The sequence below is a fragment of the Phyllostomus hastatus genome, unplaced genomic scaffold (genome assembly GCF_019186645.2).
Source record: "Phyllostomus hastatus isolate PE091 unplaced genomic scaffold, TTU_PhHast_1.1 phas_scaffold_1674, whole genome shotgun sequence".
NCBI classification, from domain to species: domain Eukaryota; kingdom Metazoa; phylum Chordata; class Mammalia; order Chiroptera; family Phyllostomidae; genus Phyllostomus; species Phyllostomus hastatus.
This window is the reverse complement of record NW_025334011.1, coordinates 1,298,237-1,322,931: the sequence shown is the minus strand read 5'-3', so window position 1 is coordinate 1,322,931 and position 24,695 is coordinate 1,298,237. Positions and strand designations below refer to the sequence as shown.

General features: G+C 37.4%; 1 protein-coding gene across 6 annotated transcripts in view; it reads right to left on the bottom strand.

Moving 5' to 3' along the window:
* The window catches only part of SLC4A4 (solute carrier family 4 member 4), a 327,443-nt gene that overhangs the window by 41,140 nt on the left and 261,608 nt on the right, over nt 1-24,695 (bottom strand). For all 6 annotated transcript variants that reach the window (XM_045858122.1, XM_045858123.1, XM_045858124.1 and 3 more), the window contains 2 exons: nt 20,043-20,113; nt 12,811-13,002 (listed from right to left, as the gene is read on the bottom strand). In XM_045858122.1, coding sequence (XP_045714078.1) covers nt 12,811-13,002; nt 20,043-20,113 — 263 coding nt within the window. The remainder of the gene's footprint in view (nt 1-12,810; nt 13,003-20,042; nt 20,114-24,695) is intronic.

Genomic DNA, 24,695 nt, shown 5'->3' with positions numbered 1-24,695 from the left:
TTACTTTTTAAATTGTTTTTGTATCACTTTCTCACCTGGCCAGTAATAATCTAACCCCACAGAACAAGTCAGTGTGTGTGCGTGCAGGGGAGGGGACTCTAAGGTATATCCCTGAAATACTGTATAAACACTTCACCTGCATGCAGCACAAAAGAGACCTGGATAAGGATGCAATCTCAGAGCACATTATAAAAATCTGCACAGAGGAGTTCCAGTCCCCTGAGTGGACTCAAGGCCTCAGAGAAATGTGAAGTGATGGCTCCACTAACTTTTTCAAAGAAAATGTTTTTCAGTCTATATTAGTCCTTAGTTTCCGTGAGACCTTTCCCACGGAGTTGGTGCAGAAGGCCATTTCTAAGTCAACCAAAGAGCCTAGGACGGTTTAGGTGCATTGTCATTCCTCCTCCATGACCATTACTAGAGCAAAGACACCTGAGTTACCCTCCAAGGTCTGCGCACATGGTAGTGCATAAACTGATCATTCAACACAAACTTGTTCAGTACCTAATGCTTTGCTTGGCACAAGGAATATCACAGTGAACAAAACAGACACAGTCCATGTCCCCATGAAGCCCACAGTCAAGTCATACACAAGGAAGCCTGCTCCTAAACATTGTAAAACCAAGGCTGACGGAGCAGTTATCGAGTTATCTCAGGGTGCGCTCTCAGTTTCCTGGTGATGCCAGATGAAGAAAGACTGGTCATGGGCTGAGTGGCTGCACCTTTCTCAGGAGAGAGGGTCTTTTAAAAGAGTAGCAGGACTACTGCAGTCAGGTGTTCAATAGAAACCGAAGTGAAGAACGAAATTCCTTGACAATGTGGTATGCCAAAGGCTGTGGTAGTGCTCAATTCTTGACCATTACCAGGTGTCAGGAGCCTTGGCACTAACTAGCAGCAGGATCACAGATGGCACTTTCGGCCAGAAGTTCCTTTCCCTCTTGGAGAGCTGGATTCTGCTTAATTTAGCTTTCTTGAGAAGTACACAGAGAGGAGCAGAAAGCCAGCTATGGGAGACGGGCAAGTTAACACCACACACAATAATGTCAAGCATAAATAGATGACATGGATCAATTTGGGGATAAAATATGGTACGGCAGTGAGAAGCAGTTTCTATAGTCAAATTACCTGGGCTGGAAGTCCAGCACCATTATTTCCTACCTGTCAATGCTTACCCTTTCTTGGCATCAGTCATTCCACCTGCAAAATGTAGCCAAAATAACCCCTAACTAATTCATTGGTTTGTTCTAAGAACTAAATCGGATAACAAGGAAAGTATTTAACATAACATCTGAAATATAATAACCTCTCATAACACACATTAACTATTGATTTTTCAAGTTCCACAGGCTTTTTTAGTTATTCCCATTTTTTTTCTTTGGCTGAAAAAAAATGGGAATAACTAAATAATCCACTGCCAGGAGGTCTTTAAAAGGAATCTTCAAATACAAGAAACAAGAAATAAAAACCCAGTAACAGCATGGAACTGCCACTCAGACCTAATTTTGGATGGAAGTATCTGGAGTCCCTATGGAAAAAGGATGTTTGCTAGGGACACAATACTAGAAAAAACCCTCCCTCCCTCTCTCCCTTTCTATCTCCTTTCCTTCCGCCTTCCCTCCTTTGTTTCTATCAATCAACTTTATATGTTAGCACAGTTTTAGATTTACAGAATTGAGAAGACAGTTGAGAGAGTTCTATATACCTTCCCTATCACAATTTCCTCTATTATCCACATCATGCATTACTGTGATATATTTAGAAACACTCATTTCTTCAGTTTTGTACAAGTAAGTGTTGACACAGGCAGTTCAGGGTAATCTGGCAAAAGAGAGTCATGTGAAGCAGTTTCAGGGATATATTAAGATGTTAACAACCTCTCTGGTCCAATAGGTTATAAATCCCTGGAATCACAGAAGTCATTGCAAAGGCAAAAAAAAAATGTTCTCTTTTCTTTATCACCCTCCCAATCCTTACCCAGTAAATCCAACTTCTTGATAACTCAGTTATACTGGAAGTTGTTCAAAAAGTTGATTTTAAAAAGACAGTGCTCCTCTTTATGTTAGGAGGCATTCTTAGTCTTCCATAAACAGAACACTGAAGCCCTAAACCTACTTTCTCAGCAGTTCTTTTCATCCTAATTAATAGCAGCTTATTTTTCCTACTGCTTTGGCCAAAAATCTTGGATAATGTATGTGACTCTTCTCTCTCTCACCTAAGAGGACAGCAAATCATCTTCAAAACAAAGGCAGGGCCCTGTTCCCTCTTGCCACCTCCACTGCTACCACCACCTTTGTCTAAGCCACCATTTTATTTCATTTGGCTTCCTAACTCATCTTCCTGCTTCTCCACTTGCCCCCCATTCAGTGCACTGTCAAGGTATCACCCAACATAATCATATTAAAATTTAGGTCAGATAATGGGGCAGGCAGATTAATGCCCCCTAAAGATGCTCAAGCCCTAATTCCTGGAGCCTAAGAATATGTATGTTACATGACTACGGAGAATTAAGGTTGCAGATAGAATTAAAGTTGTTCATTGGCTGACCTTGAGATCAGAGAAATGATCTGGTATTATTATGGTAGTTACCCAATGTAACCATAAGGGTGCTTATAAGTGACAGAGAGCACCAAGAGGGTCAGGGTCAGAGTGATATAGTGTGAGAGAAGTGACGGGCCATTATTGGCTTTGAGGATGGAGAAAATGGGCCATGAGCCAAGAAATGTGGGCCGACTCTAGAAGCCTGAAAAGGCCAGGAAACACATTCTCCACCAGAGCTTTCAGAGAGAACACAGCCCTGCTGACACCCTGATGTTAGCCCAGTCACACCCATTTCAGGGTGCCAGATCTCAAGACGGTGAATTTGTGTTGCTTTAAGCCATTATGTTTTGAGTAATTTGATATACCAGCCATGGGAAACTAATAACTAATATAACTAAATAGTTTATCTCTGTTAGCATAGTTTTTAGTTTCCCAAATGTAGATATCAATATATAAACCTGAAAGAGCCCCTCATCAATGGTATCCTGTCAAGTGTGGCACTACTGAACTGTAAGTATAAAAGGAGCTAAAGAGACAAGTGCTGATACATTTTAAGATTACGTTTCTTATAATTTATGGGGGGGGGGAAATCTACTCAGTTTTGCTTATAATAATATTGCTTAACTTCATTAAAAAGCACAGCCAGGATGAGGTGTTCTGTATAACATACTGACTTCTATTTCCCCTTCCTTCCCCTTAAATTGTACAATTCAGTTCAGTTACAGCAGAATTCACTCCTGGAGAGTGTTTATTGTAAGACCTGAATTTCTAAGATAGTGGATCCAGTTTAAACTTCATAGTCAAGGAAATTGATTTTTCCCAGGTCACTTTTGCATTCAACTCCAAATCCTCTAATTAGAGAAGGTAGGCAGGGGTGCTATTTCAGCAGACTATTCAGGTCCTATCCTATACTAAAAAGGAAGTTTGATTTGGACGAGGCAAAACTGAGAGCAGAACTAGAAAGTGTCCTAAAACTGTCAAGTGTTGAGTACATATAGCTTATTGGGTATACCCGAGGACCTGTGTATAGGAGCTTTGAGTCTGACTTTGAGAAAATAAGAATTGCTTTTTCTGAGCCCTTCTCACATTTCCCAACACATTTAGAAAAGAAACATACGTGATTTTCCTTTCATTTTTTTGGTTTATTTTACCTTCCATTTTCATCAAACTTGATCTTTTTCAAACACTCCAAAACAGCACCCTTTTATGTGACACTATACATATGAGGAAATAAAATTAGAAATGTATAGGTCCTAATTTACTACTAGATATTTCTGGTAATGATTAGAAGTGCCAAAGTTTTCATGAGAAAACCTGTTTGCACAAGATTTCATACCCAATCCTTTGAATTCAGAGGCCTCAAACCTGGCTTGAACAAACAATCTAAATTACAGGTGACTGTCCAATCAAATGCTACGCATCTCCAGGCTCAAGCCTCAATATTCTAGGAATATAAACTACTAAATTCTAATGAAACACAAATCAAGATAACTCATCCCAGACATGAAAGAGCTAAAGGAGTTTGTCATTACAAAACCAGTGTTACAAGAAATGTTAAAGAGACTTCTTTAAGAATAATAACATGGCAATAACTACATGCCTATCAATAATTACTTTAAGTGTAAATGTATTAAATACTCCAATCAAAAGACATAGGGAGACTGAATGGAGAAGAAAACATTATATATGTTGTCTAGAAGAGACTCACTTCAGATCAAAAGACACACACGGTCTGGAAGTAAAGGAATGAAAAGAGATACTTCATACAAAAGGAAATGATAAAAATAAAGCTAGGGTAGCAATATTATAACAGGCAAAAGAGACCTTAAAACAATGGCTATAACAAGAGACAAAGAAAAACATTTCATGTACAATAGCCAAGATATGGAAACAACCTAACTGTGAAATACTACTCAGCCATAAAAAGAAATGAAATCTTACTATTTGCAACAATGCAGATGAACCTAGAGGGGTATTATATTAAGTGAATAAATCAGACAGAGAAAGACAAATCCCATATGGTTCCACCTGTATGTGGAATCTAAAAAACAAAATAAACAACAAAAGCAGAAACAAACTCATAGATACAGAGAACAAACTGATGGCTGCCAGAGGGGAGAGGGACTGGGGGCCTGAGTGGAAAAGGTGAAGGGATTATTAAGAAGTTCAAATTGGCTGTTACAAAACAGTCACTGGGATGGAAAGTACAGCACAGGGAACAGAGTCAGTAATATTATAACAACTATGTCTGGTGCCAGTGGGTACTAGACTTATCAGGGGGACCACTTCATGAGTTGTATATCTGTCTAACCACTATGCTGTATATCTAAAACTAATATAATATCACAGGTCAACTGTAATTGAAAAATAAAAGATAAAAGAAATCTATGAACAGATACACACACACACACACACACACACACACACACACACACACATCTGTTTGCCATAAAAAAAGTTTGGTGCTACAACACATGACAATTCCTACTTCCATGCATAAATGAGGAAAAGAAAAGTATGTTTCAACAAAGATTCTTTTATATCAAACTGGTTTTGAGCTCTTTTACTTTTGTTTACTGTCCTTTAATTATAAAAACAAAAAGAAAAAAAATATTTCTGCCCTCTGCAGAATTAATTACAAAATATCTCAAATAACCAAATAAGAAGCAGTTGCTTCTTAAATATTTAAACTTAAATATTTAAACTACCAAAGCCAAGAAGAAATTAAGTGGATTGGAAGATAAATTCAAATAACGGAAAGATGCTCTCTTGTTCTTGGGCAAAAACAACCTAATAAATCTATTATAAACATATTCTTCTTGAAGGATGATACTGTATTAATCATTAAGGGAGTCATAATCATAAAGACACCACAGTGAGAAGCTAGTTAATTTACAGGGGAAAAAAATGAACTTGGCTCCTCTGAAGCCGCAGAGGACATCGGGTTTCTGCTCTGCGAGGAGGACCGCAGCTGCTGCTGCACTAACTGGGGGAGGGGCTATGGCCTGCGGAGCGGTTCTCAACGGATGGAGTTGTTATGAAGGCACAGCGCAGCAGCAGGCACCCTGTGGGTCCTCGACAAATATTAATTCACGATGTCAATTCCTCTCATGATCGTGGGGCTTGAAAAATGCTAAAGACAACTGTGTACAAAAGTGTTTATCCTAGGTAAAAAAAAAAAAGGTATGCCAGACAAATATGTGTCTTTTGGCAATCATGAAAAGGCACACCATACCATGAAAATTTTGAAATTTGACCCCCTAGAAGCCAATGTTATAAAGCACCATAAAAGAAATAAATAAGCATTAATACTAGTAAAGGAATCATAATAAACCATACCTTGAACCGATAATACCTATTATAATTAGAATTCAGTAAGAGGAATGTCTGATGTAGACTCTAGGATTTTAACACCTTAAATTCCAAAGTCAGAGAGATTTGGGGCACGAAGAAGGGAATTTAGTTGGACAATTTATGTGGGTAAGGTTTAGAGCTTGCCAGTGGAAATCTACCAGAAAAAAAGAAGTTCAACCAAACATGGAACAGAGGGGGTAGGCCTAACGGAGGGGTTCTGCGGGGATGCTGAGGCGACGTCGGCAGTCACAGTCTCACAGTCCTCTTCCTCTGTCCTACCTTAAAACCCAGCAGATGAGTGCGTGCCAGAAGCATATGATCAAATCACATGGGAAATACGAGGTCCCTATCTGGTCACTATGTTCTAAATTGAAACTGAAAACCTGGAGTTGACCCAGAAAAGCATAAGCAGAGGAACACAAGTCTGAAAACAGATCACATAAAACATGATGGTGGGCCCCAGAAGTTGTGGGAAGGAACTGCCTTCAAAGACGTGATATCTGCCACAGGAAAGGAAGGCTAAATTTGTTCTGTGTAACTTCAGAGGGCAGGAGCAGAACCCAAGGAGAAGGGCTGTAGAAAAACAGACTTGCGTGTCTACAGGAATGTCTTTGGAGACTTGAAGTTCATGTTCCGGAAAGCATTCAAGCAGCCCACAGAGACCGCTTGTCAGAAATTAGGAGGCAATGTTGGATTAGGTGGTATTCAAAGCCCTGACACTAAAATCCCATGATTAAGGCCCAATTGTCAAAAGTTCTTGACCCTCTAATAGGATCTTCTTGTATCTCTTACAAAAAAAATTGTTACAATAAAGGGTTCTTGGGCTTTAAAGGTGATTTAATAATTTACATTAAGGTAAAAAAGTAAAAAATTAAAAAATAACAATTAGTAAGACATACATATAAATTAGACAATCTGGAAATGGAGTAGGAAACCAGTTTGTGTTAGCGGATGGATTTCAATGCTGGTGAGTTTTCTATGATGCACAAGTAAGCTGAAAGTGTTTAGGACCAATGACATACCATGGTCAAATTACTTCTCCTATCCACATTTATGCTGCCTTTATGCTTTAGCCAATCAGTGCTCCTAACCTTCATTATCTTAGGGCTCAACTTAAGTTTATTGCTTTCTTTTTCAACAAATGTCCATAAGAACTGAAGTAGTGTAATCTTTGTTAAATGTTTACTAGATTATGTTGTATTTATAACTCAATGCCCCTTTGTCATTGTGAAAAAAATAAATATGAAAAACAATTTTGAATTAAAAACAAGTGTTCTTGACTTTAAAAATTACTTTCGTTGGTAGAAAGTAACACAAGAATTTGAAAATCTGTTTCTCCTTCACTGACAGCAAAGTTATTTTGGGAATGGGTTTCAATGGCATGATGGGGTCTGATGTTTCTGCAATAATCAGCCACATGTCACCCAGTATTGGTAACACTAGACATAGAATACATGCCCATTATTTCTTAGTTATTTCTTGATACATTATTTGCTTTAGTTTGCCAGTTTTTACCATTCATCAAAAATGTATCTGAGAGAAAAAGGAAACAGAATGGAGATATCACCTGATTTTCATAAGGACTTGTTTATAAACTAAACATTTATAGCTTTAATAGAATTGCCACATGCTAAAATGTCAAGCAAAACTCATGGTCCCCAAAATATAAGCCGATTATGGAATTCTAGACTTTTCTGTGTTTTACATGGATAAAAACCAAATGCATCACCTACCTACGATGTTCACTGTATTCTCATTGAAATCGTTGAAGCCCTATACATTTATCTCATCCATAAAGCTAGTCCTCAAAGACCACCACCAGCTCACTTAGGTCAAAGAAAGCACCAAAGTGTGAAGCCACAGGAGATAATAAGCATGAATGGGGTAGAAGGATCAAAATGAGTCATTCTCATCAGAAAACGCCAAAATCTAACTTAACCATCACATATGAAGGTCCTACTAGGTGCTAGGCCCATTTATTAATTTATCTTTGTATTCCTACCATTTAGTATTATTCCAAGCACAGAGGTACAATATTGAATGAATGTACTAATTATATATACAATAGAGAATACTTAAAAAAAATAAACACATCAAAGAACATTCTGCTCAATTGTATCACCTAAATAAAGCATAGAAGTTTTCGTAGCTATTGATGTCACCTGGAATCTAATGATTTTATTTATTTAAATGACATTTACAGCCAGGAGGTAAATTTACAAAGAATCTTACCATTACATCAATTCACATGAGCATTAGAATCATTACTTATCTTAAAAGGAATAAAAAGAGAAAATTAAGGGGTTCCTGAAGAAAGGCATCTTCATGCTAATTATATACATGAGTGAGCCACAGTGAATTTCACATATTAAAGTATCAATAATTTTGCCTAGTTCAGAGGGCTCTATAGCTTTATAAATTCTACTAATCACAATTCTACTCTGTCTTTAGGCTTCTGCTTTCATTGTGCCACCAGATATGCAGTGGTGGCATTCCTGTTCCCCATGGCATATGGTCACTTGTTGATATGGAACTCTGGAAGAACATTTTGTGATTAATGCCCTGAGCCATTTGCCACAGAAGATCACAGATTATGCTGGGGTGCTACTACAGGGAGTTTTGATACTGAAAGACTTTGAATAAAGACGTGAGGCTGATGTAACAGACCAGTAACTGTGGGGGACAGCAGACTGATGCACCCTTCTAATAAGAGGGGGGCACAAAGGACAAAGTCAGTGGACTGCTGGATTTCCACCCATGTCCACTGAGCATTCAGACTCTCTGGAAGTGACTGGTATACAAATTAAACTCTTGACAGCCAAGCTAGCAAAGATGAACCCTTTCATCTTAAGTGTTCATACTGATGGATTGCAAGTGGCTTCACAGGTAACTGACCCTGGTCTAGGCAAAGGAATGAGGAACTGAACTAGGGAAACAGAAGTATAAGTATAAAGAAGAGAGACTATAGCAAAAAAATCAAGGGGACTGTGATAAGGTTAATTTAATAAAGAAAAATTTGGAGAGGCGAATGCAATGTATACCATCTTCTGTCACAACAGATCCATTTTCTACACCTTTCCACCACGTTCTCTACATGGAGATGCTGACCTGAGTGGTCTACAGTGAGCTCCTTTGTTCTCTGGAGTCCAGCTGGGTTTTGTCCATGACAGCCTGGACAGGCCATCAGAGGGAAGAGAGATCAGAGTACTGACTGCCTTAGCTGTATCCCAGGGAAGTTGCCTCAGGCTGGCTAAATCTCTCTATTCAAGGTCATAGAACCTCACTAGACAGCTCTCTCCACCCTCCTCTCTTCTCCCAGGTTCCAGAAACCACGCCCTTTTCACATCCTTTGGGCCAAAGATAGTAACAACCTCACTGCGGCTTCACGGCTGCTAGGACTGGAAACTACCCTCTCCCCGTGGTTTCCCTAAACCAAACCTGACCTTTATGAGTAATGCCTTTATTAAACCCCTCAAATTGTCATAATTTGAATGTATGATTTACTTCCTGCTGGGACTCTGACTGATACATCAAATATGATTTTAAGATTTTGGACTTGAGTGGCCGTGAGGTTAGGTGGCATTTCTAGCTGAGACAAGGAATACAGGAAGATGAGTAAGTTTCAATGTGGGAAGGAAACCACAGGTCACCTTTGCTGTATGACAACTGTGGAGCATCCACAGAACACAGTTGGGAGCAGCTATAAAAGTGAGCCTGACGTAAAGATGTAGATACTAATTAATTTTTGGAAGTTTGTGAGTCCTGATCACAACCAAAGCACTAGTTTAATACAGAGAATTTATTTAATTTAGGAGATGGGGTCAGGAAACTCTCTTAAAAAATATAGAATACTAGAAGCTTAAAGGGTCTTAACTGCCAATGAGCTGAGCTCTTCCTTTGTGCCTATGGTGACTGATGTCCACTGTTGGTTTTCAAAGGGTGCGTGTCAGGCAATGGCAGTGCTGGCACTAGAATCTATGGCTTCAGGGCTCCTACATCTGTGCTCTCTCCATAAAATGCAGCGTTTATCTCTACTTGACTGGCTTCCACTAGTCAACAAATACTGAGCCTGCATCCAAGATTTTGCTAATTGATATGAGAGGAATAAAATAGAAGCATAACAATTTTCCAGCAGTTTACAGTCTTAATTGACCAACAACTCATGCAAACGTTTTGAAATGAGAGTACAAAAGAGAAATGACTGTGCAAGCCAAAGGAGACTAAGATGTTTTGTAGGACAAGGGCACTGTCAACTAGTACTGACATTGTGAGATTCTGAAGGTTTCATATCGATGTGAGTGAGGAAGTAGTCACAGGCTTAACTATTGTCACAACAATCAAGGACTATCTAATTTACCTGTTTTAGCATGTAAATTTTAATTGTGGAATATGATACATAAGAGTAAGAATCTATAAATCTATCTGCTCCTACCTATAGAGATCATCCTTCTAAATGACAGCTTAAGTAAAAACATATTTTGGCAAATGAGCAAGAAAAAATGTCCTTATTCTTCATGTATGCACGTGTGAATTGATGTATGCATTATTACTATTTAGCCATACATGTGAAGTAAGGGAGAGGAAAGTCTAACAGCTCACACCCTTAAACATTGCTCCTTAGAAGTCACCTAGGTTTTCTCCTCCCTGTTTATTGTATTATTCAGTATACACAGTTATCAACTTTGCTGAAAACCTTCTTAAGGAATTGTAACTACAATGCTATCATTATTCTATTTTTGCATACTCATGAATTTCTCAAGAGCATTTATCAATATCTGAGAAATTACATGCTTGGACTCACATAAAGGTAAAATTTCTCTAAGTCTAAAGAAGTATTTTCAATTTGGGAATCATTGCTGGAAGAAAAAGGTGAGGTCTACACAGGCAGTTAAATGATCCCTGTACATTATTCATCTTAAGGTTAAAGGGCACATGGACAAAGCCAAATAACAATAATAAAAATTAGTTTATATTGTTAGTTATTTTGACTTGCAAGTACTTCACAAATTTTTCACTTTTCTACCTGTGTCTAAATAAAACATCAGACTTTGGAAAGCAGGTGATGATTCCCAAGATGTCCAATGAATTAATAATTAAGAATGAAAAGACCTCAATAGAGAGGAAGAAATCAGCCTAGAAGACCTTTCCTCAGGAATCTGTTCCACAGGAAATTTATACCATTGCGTAGATGGATTGAGTGAGCATATTCCCAGTATGTGAATGTGTTACAAGCTCAAATGTCTTCAGAGAGAAGCAGTTAATCTGAATGTGTGAAGCAGCCAAGTCTTAGACAATACAGAATTGTGAGGATAATAACTACCTGGGAAGTGCAAATTCCCCAAGGCCCACATGTGAGGATGCTTGTGTGTGTGTGTGCGTGTGCAAACTGTGGGCTGCACTGAGAATGGCTGGGGGCTGAGTTCTGCCTGTGGACCACCAGTTCGTGATGTCAACTTTAGGCAGACTAAGTTGAACACCTCTTTCCACTTTTCACTTTGTGGAAATGTTTTCATTCCTTGGTACAGCTAGTTTGAAACATTTCACTATTGCTTGGATCTGAATGTGTGTACCCCCCAAATCCATATGTTGAAATCCTAACCCCTAAAGAAGGTGGTATCAGGAAGTGGAACCTTAGAAGCATGCTTAGGTCATAAGGATAAAACTTTTATGAATGGGATTAGGATTCTTACAAAAGAGACCGCAAAGAGATCCCTAGCCCTTCTGCCACATAAGGACACAGGAAAAAGGAGATGGCTATGAAGCAGGAAGAAGGCCCTCACCCAACCATGATGGCTTCTGATCTTGGACTTCTCAGCCTCCAGAACTGTGAGAAATAAGTTTTCATTGTTTATAAACCTCCAAGTCTATGGTATTCTGTTGTAGTGGCTCACACAGACCAAGACAATGACCACCAACCCTCCCCTTTATGTTCAATTTTATAAGAGGAGTAGGTCAAAAAGTCACCTAGGTAAAGGTAACATATTAATCTTATATTTCATTTCCTAGGAGTTGAAAAAAGAAATTTCATCAACTGCTACTCACCTCATTGTGTTTCATTCCTACATGAAACACAAAAGGAATTATTTCATGAAATTCCAATATGGAGTAGTTCACTGATAAAAATCAGGTATAATCAAGATTACTTAAGAATTATCTACATCCCAAATACTAAGAATTGAACTGTGAAACAAAGGATTATCTTACTTTCATTCTTTAGATAAAACAAAAACAAAACAAAACAAAAAACCCCCAAACCAAAATGCCATTAGCTAAATGTCGATCTCATCTTGTCTCTCAGGGAATCACGGTTCTGACGCTGTGCTCACCCAGGCATATTAATACCAGACAGGATGTCTGCAGCACAACTTAGCTAAGCTACCGGTTTTTATACACGTTGGCATTCACCACTGTGAGAAGGGGAGGCTGGCTCAGATAGCATGTGTGTCTTCCACCAGTACTTGTGTAACAACACAGTTCTACCCCACAGCCTGTAATTCAACCATTAAATTACTCATAGGGATGGCTGATGACCAAGAAATTCTGTCAAAACTCCTGATTAATATGAAGTGAGTTTTTGCTTACATGGTCAAACACTATGGATATAAAAGATACTTTCTTAATTTATGCATTTTTCCATAGACTGTGGCCCACCTTTTCATTTTAGTACAGTCAGAATTATGACGGTCAGACTTTATGACAGAATTATGTGAGCAAAATCCTTGGAAGGTTTTTCAAAGTTGGACTATAATTATTTTAAAAATATGGATGTATATGGACAAAGACTGAAAAGCAATTTTTTAAATGCCCAAAATTATATCAGAAAAGTTAAATTACAGGTGCCCTTTTCCTTATGTAAAATTGTATTATTGTTGATACAGTGTAAATTCGATGAAAATTATATAAAGCTCAGGTACTCACCGTGGTTGGAAAATAACGACTAGTTTTGAATTTTTTCAGAGCCATTGATGAGGTGTAGGTGCCCAAGAAGAGGATGAAAGACATGAGTGTGATATCAGGAACAAAATCGCAGTTGTTCCCCTCGAGCTTTCCTCCGTATTTCACACACTCTTTCTTCGACAAAAGTGCCCAGTCAAAAGTGGCATTATGGTACTAAAGAAGAAAAACATTAACATTTTTCTAGAGAACACTGACACATCAAAAGCAGCTTTTGATACCCAATGTGCTATACATGGATTACACTAAAAGTTTCTGTAAAACAGTCCAAAGGTAACCATCGCAGGGTGAAACTTGAAAAGGTGCTAATGGAATAACAGGTAAGGGGGCCCAGGAGGCCAGCTGTTATTGAAGAAACAATGGGAATGATGCAATCTGTTACCTGGTTTGAGCTACAGCCCTACAATCACTCATTTGTTCAACAGAAACAAACCGCAGAGTTTTTCTTTCCCATTAACTTTCCTAAGAATAAACTGAGACACAATAATATCCTAAGCCTCAAAACATGAGACTCTCTGAAAACACCTCTGTTGTTCCAAAGTACTTACTGTTGTAGTGAGCAGCTCTTTATGCTTCAAGCTGATGAGCCATGGTTGACACTCTAAAAAGTTATATTAGGTTCACTACCTACCCAGCATTTTCACAAATGAGCTGTTTCTTTTCTAAATAACTAGAGTTAGTGATTTAGGGAATTAAACTATAAAATGTTGATGGTCCCTGTTTTTTCAATTGCATATCCTACTAAAATACAGCTTTTTCCTTGTTGACTCCAGGTCTGCATCATGAGCATTTACTACCAGAACGTGCTGTACTGGGCTGTGGAGGTGTGCATAGGATATCTATCCACCCAGCCCTGCGTTACACCACCTCAAGCTCATAGGTCCATGGCATGTTGTCCGTGTTGTACTTCTCAATAGCAGCTCATTCCTGTTCTTATTTTCTGTTTCCACTATGCAGGAGAATCCTTTTGCTAACGTTGTGAATAAAGCCCTCCTCCAGCTGCTCTGAGTTTTAGCTGCCATCAGTTCACACCTCCCTCCTTTTCTAGAGAACTGCCTTCAGCCTCAGAAGAGTGACTTTGCCTGGAGTGTTATGCCCTGCCAGCCAGTCACTGACCAATAGTAACGGGGAGTGCTATTGACTGAATATTTGGGCTCCCCTACAATTCACGTTGAAACCTAATTCCCTAGGTTATGGTGTTTAGAGGTGGAACCTTTTGGGGATGATTAAGTCATGAAGGTGGAGGCTTTTCATGAATGGAATTAGAGTCCTTATGTTATAAAAGGGACCACAGAGAGCTCCTGTGCCCCTTATATTGTTATTGGTCAACACAGTGAAAAGAAGTCTGTCTGTGAACTAGGAAGCAGGTCCTCATCAGATACTGAATCTTCTGATGCCATGATGTTGGACTTCACCTTGGGCCCAGGGCTAATGGGTATAGCATGTGCTTGCTTACAGAAGAGTTATTTGAGAATACTTTGCAAATAAATGTGGAAAGGTAAATTTCTCCTGTCAAGTTCTACTTCAAACCAAATGCATCATCAATACCCTTTACTATTCAATGAATTTTCCTGATACATTGATATGAGCCATAAGATCATACATGTAAAAGAAGACTCTCTGACCAGAAAGAGTTCTATATTTTTATAGAGTTCAATATGTGAAGTGCTCACACTATCTTTTACAATTAAAAAAACTCTAAATCATGCCCTGAAATATTTTGTTCTATATTAGCTTCAACTTGCAAACAGCTGAGTTGTATAACTGCTCTTTTATCAAACTGCTTGTGAGAGGTGACTGTGTCTCATTTTGTTTTTCAGTTTCTGCATAATGATGTTTTTAGCAGAATATATTTTAAGTTTAGTGGTCAAAATAAGTTACAGATTTCTTTGTTTTAAAATCAGAAAACTTTACCATAATTTCAGCTGAGCTCTTTGATATCAACAGAATGCTTTTTTTGTAACTAGAATGCCCAAAGAGGTTAAGCTGCATTAAAACAATCCCAACAGGAAGTTTTATTGATTTCCTTGCAGAGATTCCAGTTGAAATGAAAACTATACAGATGGATATAAAATGATAGTGATGTTTTGTTGCTACATACAATGCTCCATTCACTTACCCAGTAAGTCCTTTATGCTAAACTTACTGAATGCTCGCCATGTGGAGAAACTGGCAGTGAGTGGACCAGGGGGGTCAAAGCAGATTATGTTCATGTGTAGTGAGAAAAAAACATGTAAAGTAAATGGGACCAAGTTCCTTAGGATCTTAACTAATGTCAACCTCATAACAAAAGAGATTTTAGTCTATTTTTCTGGAGACCCAGTTTATACTGAATGGGTTTGTTTCTAACTCTTAAAAGTAGAATGTATACTAAAAGATTAATTTTAAAATCTAAAATACTATAGCATCCTCTCAAAACACAAAGTTGGGGAAATATGAGAGAAAATGGGCAAAATGTTGACAGTCTTTGATGCTAGGTGATATGTATATGGTGTTCATGTACTATTGCATGTTTTCAATTTTCTGCAATATTTTAGAAAGTAGGAACATGTAATCTTCAAGGATACTTAAGGACTGGTTTTTGCACTTGACTTTCTCAGTGAGAGAAAATCACAAGGATGCTGCTATGCATGAGAAGATAAATATGACATTCCATTTCCTATTAAGATGAATGCTAACTCCTAGAATTGCCTTGAAGGTATATCAAATCAAAGCATTTTTGCTTTTGTGTCTGACTGCCAAGCAGATTATATGAGACTATAATACCTCTTAGCCCCATGATTAACAGCTTCTCCATGCAGACATGCTATGCTTCAGTGGCAATATAATAAGCAAAAAAAAATAAAAATAAAGAATAAAAATTAAAAATTCTACATTGCTCTTTTTGAGTATAGACTGGTAAAATGTGTGCCTTTTTAAATATTTATAAATGAAGGTAATGATAGAAAAAAAGTCTCAAGATTAAATAGTACATGCACTCATTAGGGTTTTTCCCTGCAGTGGGTGAGTCAGATTTGTAGTAATCTGCAATCTTACTTTATGATGGATAGGATGCATTTAAGCTGCACTTGTCTGTATATATGTATTATTGTAAGATATCAAAAGTAATTAGCTAAAATATAGAAAGTTGCAGGAGGCCGTCACTCCCAAGCTAACAGCCAAAGAAAACTGGATAAGCCAGAAAATCATAGTTTTAAAGAATCTACCAGAGATGAAGATGCAAAGGAACCTAAAAAAATTCCAAAATGTTACAAGCTCTTCATAGGTTGCCTCACCCTAGCAAAGTAGCAGGTGAAGGATAATCAACTGTAGATGGAGGTAAGGAGAAATAAGCCAATCTTTAATGATTTTTTAATAGTTGCGTATAGTAATGATGAGAACTCTGAGGAGCCTTAGGCATAGATGGAGCCTGCACCCACCTACCAAACTTTCTCACAGTCTTTGCCAAGTGCCCAGGTAGCATATAAAAGGCTGGAAGTCAGACAGGATTGCTGCGGGAAATCCCCCTTTAGATAGAGTCTCCACCAAATGCAAGAAAGCCACTTTTCTAAGATGGGAGACTTCGAGGCATTCGAGCATTTTGACTGCAGAGGACTAAGGCATCTGTCTGACCTCTGAGGGTTGGAGGCAGAGCATTTGGGCAAACAAAGATCTCCCAAGGCTCAGAAAGCTGGGGCATAAAACAAGATCTAGAGCATTCCATGGGATATTCTGAGATGAGGGGAATATTCCTGATCTTGTTTTGGATTGTGGTTACAGGAGTATATAAAATTGTCAAAATGCATTGCAATGAACATAAGAACTGTGCATTTTAAGACATGCCTCAAATTAATAAAAAACAACAACAAAAAAGGAATCTAACATGAAAACCAAATACTAACTGATCCATTCAATCACCTCCTCAGAAGAGACAGGCCTTAGATTTTGAAATCTGGTCTCTCCCTGTGAGAGCTGCTCAGCAGAAGCCAAGAGATTGTAATGCTTATTGGTTAGATACACAATGTGGATAAACTGTGGTGGGTCTCAAAGTTTTAGAGGGACCTTTTAAAGAATTCTGTTTATAAGTTGAAGGAATATGACAAAGAAGAAATCTATGGGAAAACTGATGAAGGTGAGAAGAATTAAAGACACAATGATTCCAACAATACATGAAAATAACAGAAAACCTGTCCTTTCTTCTTGAGGGATGGTTATTCTAGAGTTTCAGTCTCTGTCTAAATGCCCTACTGCCCTGATTCTCCTGCTCCTTTCCCCTGAGAACACACCCCTATCACTGGGAAGAAGAAAGCTTGTCTTCATGCTAATGGAGCTGAAGGGAAAGGCCTGCCTTCCTTGGACAGGGTGTTCTCAGGGCTTTGGGAGAGGAAGTCCCACAGGGCGGTGTGTCACTTTTGCAGCCCCTTCCTTCATGATCTAATTACGGCTAAAATGAAAAGAAGGCAATGAAGCGCTGACGGCCGTATGTTCTAGGGAAGTTTCAGGGGAGCAGAGCTACGACAGGGCAGACAGAGGTCTCAGTGGCCCGTCAGAGGCAGGGACTTCCAATTTCTTCTCTCTACCAATCTGAGTTATGGAGGCAGCATGGACTACTGGAGTGATAATAATATCTAAACGGAATAATAACAGTACCTAACAATGATTGAGGGATAAGAATGGGCCAGCCACTATGCTAATTCCTATCTATTTTTTAATTTGACCCTTATACAGGGTGGAACGAAAGTAGGTTTATAGTTGTTTGTATGGAAAAATAATACAATAATTAAAAAATAATAATACAAGAATAAGCTGTGTTTCAAATACTCACAACTATAAACCTACTCTTGCCCCACCCTACAGTATCCTTGACATGAATGCTATTACTGTGTCCCCATTTACAGATGAGACACTGAGAAGGTTCACAGCCTGTCAAGTAGGGAAGCCTTACATTTGAAACTAGGAATTCTGACACAAGAACTCAGGATCTGTAAGTCTTCCACATGAAGCACTATTATGATTCCCCAAAGAACAGAAATAGGCAAATTTTGGAGTTGGAGAGCTCTAAGTTTAAATCCTGGTTTCACCATATACTGGTGCTATGGCCTTTGGAAGGTCAGTTAACCTTCCTAAGCCTCTGTTTCATCTATAAAATACCGATAACATAAATAGCTCACTAAGTTATTGTGAGGATTATAGACAATTAATGTAAAGAGTCTAGTCCCTAGTAGGTACTCAATAAATGGTAGTTATTACTGATGATAATAAATCATATTACATCTTTAGTAGTCATTTCTAGATCATCGACCTATGTATTATCTGTGTGTATATGTGTGTGTGTCTATGCAAAGTATACATAAGGAATTGATACAGATAGAAAAGGAGAAATGAAAAAACAATAAAAGTTCCCTCTCATAATTAAATACACATATGTATATTTTTCCTAATTTTTTCCTCTGAACGTAGCAACTTAACATTTTAATGAAGATATGCAGTTGATACAGATGTGGGGAGACTGCTGCCCTAGAGTGCTGAGCATCCATAGGAACTGATGGAATGAACACTTTGATGTGCAAACACTGAAGCACCAATATCACAAGTCTTGGAACCACCCAGACTTCACTTGAAATCTTTGTTCTACCAATTTATGGCTATGTGACCTAGAGCAAGAAAGGTGTCTTATCTTCTGGAACTTCAGTTTCTCTCATCTATAAAATGGAGATAGTTATGCTTGGTAGTTTGTGTTGACTGTAATACATATTAAGGTTTACAATGATTACAAGATGTAAAACACCTTGTCTCTAATAGATGCTCTGTAAATGGCATTAATTATAATCATCATCATGCCTTTATATCCTCTATCATAGTCACAGCAGAAGTCAGCCACAACTTCCTTTTGTTTTCCATGAGTGTTATACTGGCATCTTACTATATTTACTATATATCAATTATTGAAGACTCTCCAGGTCTTGCCTAAAGACAGGGCTTACAAATTCATTAATTTTAAAGCTTTCCTTGATTAGTTTCAAAAAACGAACAAATTAGAAACAATCTCTTGTTAAATCAGTGGGAGTTTTTGATTAATTTTTACTGCAAATTAACTCACAGTTTTAATTACATATATTTTTTAAATTTTTGTTATATTTTAATTACAATTCTTTAAAATCTAGAAGAAAGTATTTTTCTCCATATTTTAATCAAGTCCTTTAATCAGGACAATAAGCTCACTGGCTCAAAGACTAAAAACTGAACTCTTTTTTCAATGTGGCTTTTAAAAGATATATGCATATTCTTTCACATACATTCATACACTTACACACTCAAATATTCAAGAAATAAAGACAAAAAATTTGGGGAAAGTCAGAGAAAGTTTTTTTAAAGTTAAAAGAGCCATGGAATATGAAAACAAGAAAGAAACAGGGTCAAATGAGAACAGTCCAGGAAAAACACAAGACATCATCTTTGAAAGGGATGTTGTGTATAATGTCTGCAGAAGTGTTCCGGTGTCCTGAGAGAGGGGCACTCTATCAATGCAAGGTATTATGGTTTCTGTCTCTCTAAGTGAGAGACTGATATTCTTTGGTAGGAGTCCATATCCAATGTAGAAGAAACACAATTGGAAGTCTGAAAGAACACTTTCCTTTTTCTCCAACACAAAAGTCTCCTTCCAGTGTGTGACCTTCCATGCAAAACAGCTCATTTTTAAAGCTTAGTTCAAGTCTCTTAAAGATCCTTGGTTACTTGCCATGGGAAAGGAGATCATCTGACACAGGCACGGTTTTCCCTAAGTGACAGGAGAAATGTCCTGCCACAATTGCCCTTAGTGAAGAGAACACAGCACCATTTGGTAGTCAGAGGAATTCTTAATCGTACTAGCAACAGAGAGAGGGCACCAGGCTCTCATTTCTTGGCTTCCTGTACTCTTTCTTGCAAAAGAATATTTCAAGGTGACAATTAATGGCACAGAGCAGTTAAATTCCTAGGCAGGTTTAAAAAGCATGTGGTAAGAGTAAACATTCATGTCAGTTTAAAAAGCAAAAGGAAAAACAGCCACCTAGAGCAAGGAAAGTGGTATTTCTGTCCTTCCACTATCACCAATTACTAAACATGGGTTTGGGCTAGGATTGCTGAATGGTGGGAGATGCCCTATTATGAATATAATAATTAGAGCATACAATATGCACGCATGCATGTGGTTCAAAATACTACCGTAAGTCACTTACCATATCAGTAGAAGATGTACTTGGCAAGTCCTCTGGACCCAATGTGGTATCATTAGATATTGAGACATTAACTGTAAGATAAAGACAATTTTCACTATTAAAAAAAGATTAAAATAACCAAAGTGCTTAACTGGTAATCTAAAGAAGCAGGGCTAGGGATTAAAAATGTCTTTAATAACAACATAAATGCACAGTTCATTTATCTTTAGTATAATTATATTCACCTTTCACCTAGATAAAATGCTGGTAACCAAGAATTTGGACATATCTGTTGTGCTCTAATATGATAAAAGACAATAGAAAATATTTAATGGGGTGATATTAAAATTTATTTGTTTCAGGTTTCATATTTTGCCTGGTGGAAGAAATAGCTGTTACTAAGTGAGTAAGTTGATGACTGTTTTCATATAGAGTTAAATCTCACAAACTGAAGTTTTTACTAAGTAAGAATCCATCAATTTAAAATTTTTAGAAATTTGGACTGTATGAGAAATTATATCTTTGCAAAATGTATGAAAACAATAATTAGTACTAAATAAATAAATTATATAAATATAATTGAGATCAATATTTAACTTTAAAAATTATTTCATATAATTTGATATCACTTATAGATTTCACTTGCAGAAGAACCAATTTTGTTTATTAAACCAACCCTCCTCTTGGAAGTATTTCATTTTTTCTACTTATAAGCCTAAAATTAAAATGTAATATTTAAAAAGTATTCTATAATTAAAACATTTTTCTTTATCAGATGAGCCTTTTTCCTAATATGTAAAGCTTTTTAAAAATTTTTTTAAAGATTTTTAATTATTATTTTTATTTATTTTTAGAGAGGGAAGGGAGGGAGAAAGAGAGAGAGAAACATCAATGTGGGGTTGCTGGGGGTCATGGCCTGCAACCCAGGCATGTACCCTGACTGGGAATCGAACCTGCGACACTTTAGTTCACAACCTGTGCTCAATCCACTGAGCTACGCCAGCCAGGGCTCTAATATGTAAAGCTTTACGCATAAAATAAATTGTTACTCAGAAAATCCCTAGTTATGGAGATACTGTGAGTGAACACTCATCAGGTTTTGAGTGAATATCCAAATTGCTAATTATTGCTTGGTCCTTAAGCACCACCCCCTCCTCAAGGTCCTAGCCTACCCTTTCAGCTTGCCATGGTTTAGATCTCGCCTACATGAACTTCTAAGAAGAACCAAATAGATTTATGTTCTAAAATTTAGAGCATAAGATCCATCAGAGAAGAATGAAAGGAAAATGTCTTGTTCACTGCTTTTCCCTAGAATCTGCCCAGTTCGGCATTTAACTAACAGGAACTTGAAAATAGTTGTTTATTGTCCAATCTTTAAAAAGAAGGAGATCCTGCCATTTACAACGTGGAGAAACGTGAAGCACACTCTGTTAAGTGAAATAAGCCAGACAAAGACAAATGCTGCATGCATCACTTGTAGGTAGAATCTAAAAAAAGAAAAAAAAGTCTAACTCATAGAGTATAATGGTGGTTGCCAAGGACCAGGGGTGGGGAAAATAAGGTGGGGTTGGTAAAGGGTAAAAACTATCAGCTATAAGATGAATAAGGTCTATGTAAAACACGGTGACTATAATTAATAACACTGTATTCCATAATTAAAATTTCTTGAGAGTAGAACTTGTGTTCTCATCAAATAAAATAAGTATTTGAGGTAATGGATATGTAAACTAACTCAATGGAAAATCTTTCATAATGTGCATGTACATGAAGTCATCATGTTGTACACTTTAGGAATATTAAAATTTTGTCAATCATACTTCGATAAAGCTGAAAAAATATTTGCTTACTGTCAATAAAAGAAGCTAGAAAAGGAGCCATACAATTTGTAATCACAAATAATTGGAGCAGATAAAGGCAAACAAAATAAAGTAAGGAAAGGAAATATTCAGCTTGGATCCTTCTCAGTTTTAGAGTCCATTCTGATCTTTGAAGGCTCTGGAATTGTTGAACTTTTAGCCTAAAGCTAGCTGTTGTCAGGGTTTCCCTATTTCCTCTGTAAAACAAGCACACAGGCAAACTGTCTGTTTGCTTATACTGTGCTTTGTTTCATTTAGGTCATAGAAAGAATCAAAATAGGTTAAAGGATGCTTGGCCTCAAAAATAAAACCAAACATGAATCCATTCCCAAAAGAAAGTGTCAGTAAACTATTATTTAACAAAACCTAGATTTTTATTAATATTTTGTCCTAAAAAACTTAGAGTACACTTCTTACGTTATTCCATTTGTTCACTTAAAAATATACAAGATCATATAATAGGTGTACTTGTATACCCTTTTTATGTTGGGTGGGATTCTAGACATGCTAGGTTTCTTGCATGTTTCTAGACAGGTTTCTTGCTCAGGATTACAAAGTCGATTGGAAGCAGAGTTGATACCAAAACCTGCTCAGCATTCTTTCTTTTTTACCTAGTATTTCTAATGATCAAAATCAGATAATTTATGTGGCCACAGAATTCAAGGCAGGATAGTAGTTGCCAAAGTTAGATGATGTGAATCTCAACTCTGATCTAAAATGTCTGACCTGTCTGTGCATTTGCAGGGAACTCGCATCTGTTTGTGATCTGAAATAGCACCTGAAATCACAGACACTGTTTGGATGGTGTCTGGGAAGCTACTCTTCCTGAGCTAGATACTTTTAATGCAATATTATGAGCTTCTTGTCACAAGATGGTGGACATCTTTTTGCAGTATATTCTTCTGCATAAAGGCAAGGAGTAAGATGTGAGGGGGGAAGACAGTCAATGCTCCTTTTTTGTGAAATGAATGACAGATAATAAAGGTCATGAGTAAATTAAAGTAGGATTCAAATATGAACTGTTATTAACTACTGTTAAGTTTTGCATATGTGTCCATTCTTCTCATAAAATTCCTTCTATCTTTTTAGTTTTCCTCTGAGACAAGCTATTAAAATATACTGGCTCTCAAAATACCAAAAGACCAGTATCAAAAGAATGGTAGAAAGTATAAACTTTATACATTGATTTTAATAAGTAGCTGCTTAAAGAGAAAGGCTTCAAAATAAATATATAAACAAGCACTTCTATAAATATATATTGGCAGAATATGGTAGAGTCCATAAATAAGATTAAAAGTTAATTCATTTAAGCTCACAGAAGAAAAAAAAATGATTAATTCCAATTGGGAGCTTCATCTACAAGAGACATTGGTCACTATTTGTATCTAGACACATATAATGCAAATATTTTGGCAACCAACTGCAGAATGGTCTGTTTATACAGAATTTGCAATATCCTTAATTAGGATTCTGGAAAGGTCAAATGGAAAATCCAAAACACACTGCACTCTGTCTGCACTATTTGCTAAGCACTATGGCTTATGAAGCAAAGAAACCCTTTGCCCTAAGAGTCTGGCTTATTTAGAATTAGCCAATTGCTACGGGGACAGTCTGTGTCCCATACTTGGTTTCAGGGAGTTTCCGCAGATTGATCATCTTATGTTACTTGGATTTTCACTTCTTGATCCTCCTTCCCATGTATCAAATTCTAGCTGATCCTCTGCATCAGGGGAATGAACATGGTCAGTAACAGACATTTAAAAATGTGTCTGGGAGTTTTCAGTCTTCAGCTGGCTTTTCCTTCGTTATGTTTAATGAGAGATCTAGAGAAAGAACAGGCTGCAGGAGCTACGCGTGCACATACCCATGTGTCCTTGTTAGTATACCTCCTGCAGAGGGACTATCAATCACACTATTTAAGGTTGTCCTTTATCTTCTAGTAACCTGGCAGCCGGAACTACCCCATGACTCCTCTGCTTTAAACATTTGCAAGAAGCGTACCATCAGGAATACACACAATCACTCGAGGCCTCGAGGTCAAGTATGAGCAACCACTTGCCACTGAGGCAGACTGTCACCTTTAACCACACTACCACATCACACTGGAAGCACAGGGTCCCCAAACTCCCTTGCTACATGATCTTGAGGAAGTTACCTCTCAACAATAAGTCCAATGTTTGTGAAAACTGGATTTGAAACCATCTACCTCATAAGGTTACTGTGTGCATTAAATAAAATGCAGGCAAAACTGTTAGCACAGTGTCCAATACCAGGTAAAGCTAAATAGATGGTCGCTAAGTTTATTACTAGCTTCAGGACTTCGAGAAAGCGGAAATTTATCTGCTGGAAGGAATGTCAGCTAACTCACAAGGTTATTTGATGTCTAAATACATATATATTATAATGTTATATATTAAAATATAGTTTACTAAAATCTCCTAGTAAAATGTCTGATTCTTGGATGATGCTTAGTCAATTTAGCCAAATCTGAATCTGTACCCTCAACATAGCTTGTGGGGTTACAATAATGTGAAACTGACTAACCTGCTCTGAATCAGGATAAATTTAAGAGTATTCTTCATGATATTAAAACTCTAATGTTTTATTCCATTATACTAACGCGATATCTTTAGGAACTTGGGCAACTAGAAAACAGATGTAGAATAAAATTGAATAGGGTTCTTGCCTACCTGGTCATATCAGATTTATTTAAGGGCCCTGGAAAACTTGAGCATACAAGTGCCTCTTGATAAAGTCAAATATTTATACTTTAAATTTCTGGATAAATAAATGGGCAAAATGGCTTTTGTAGGGATGA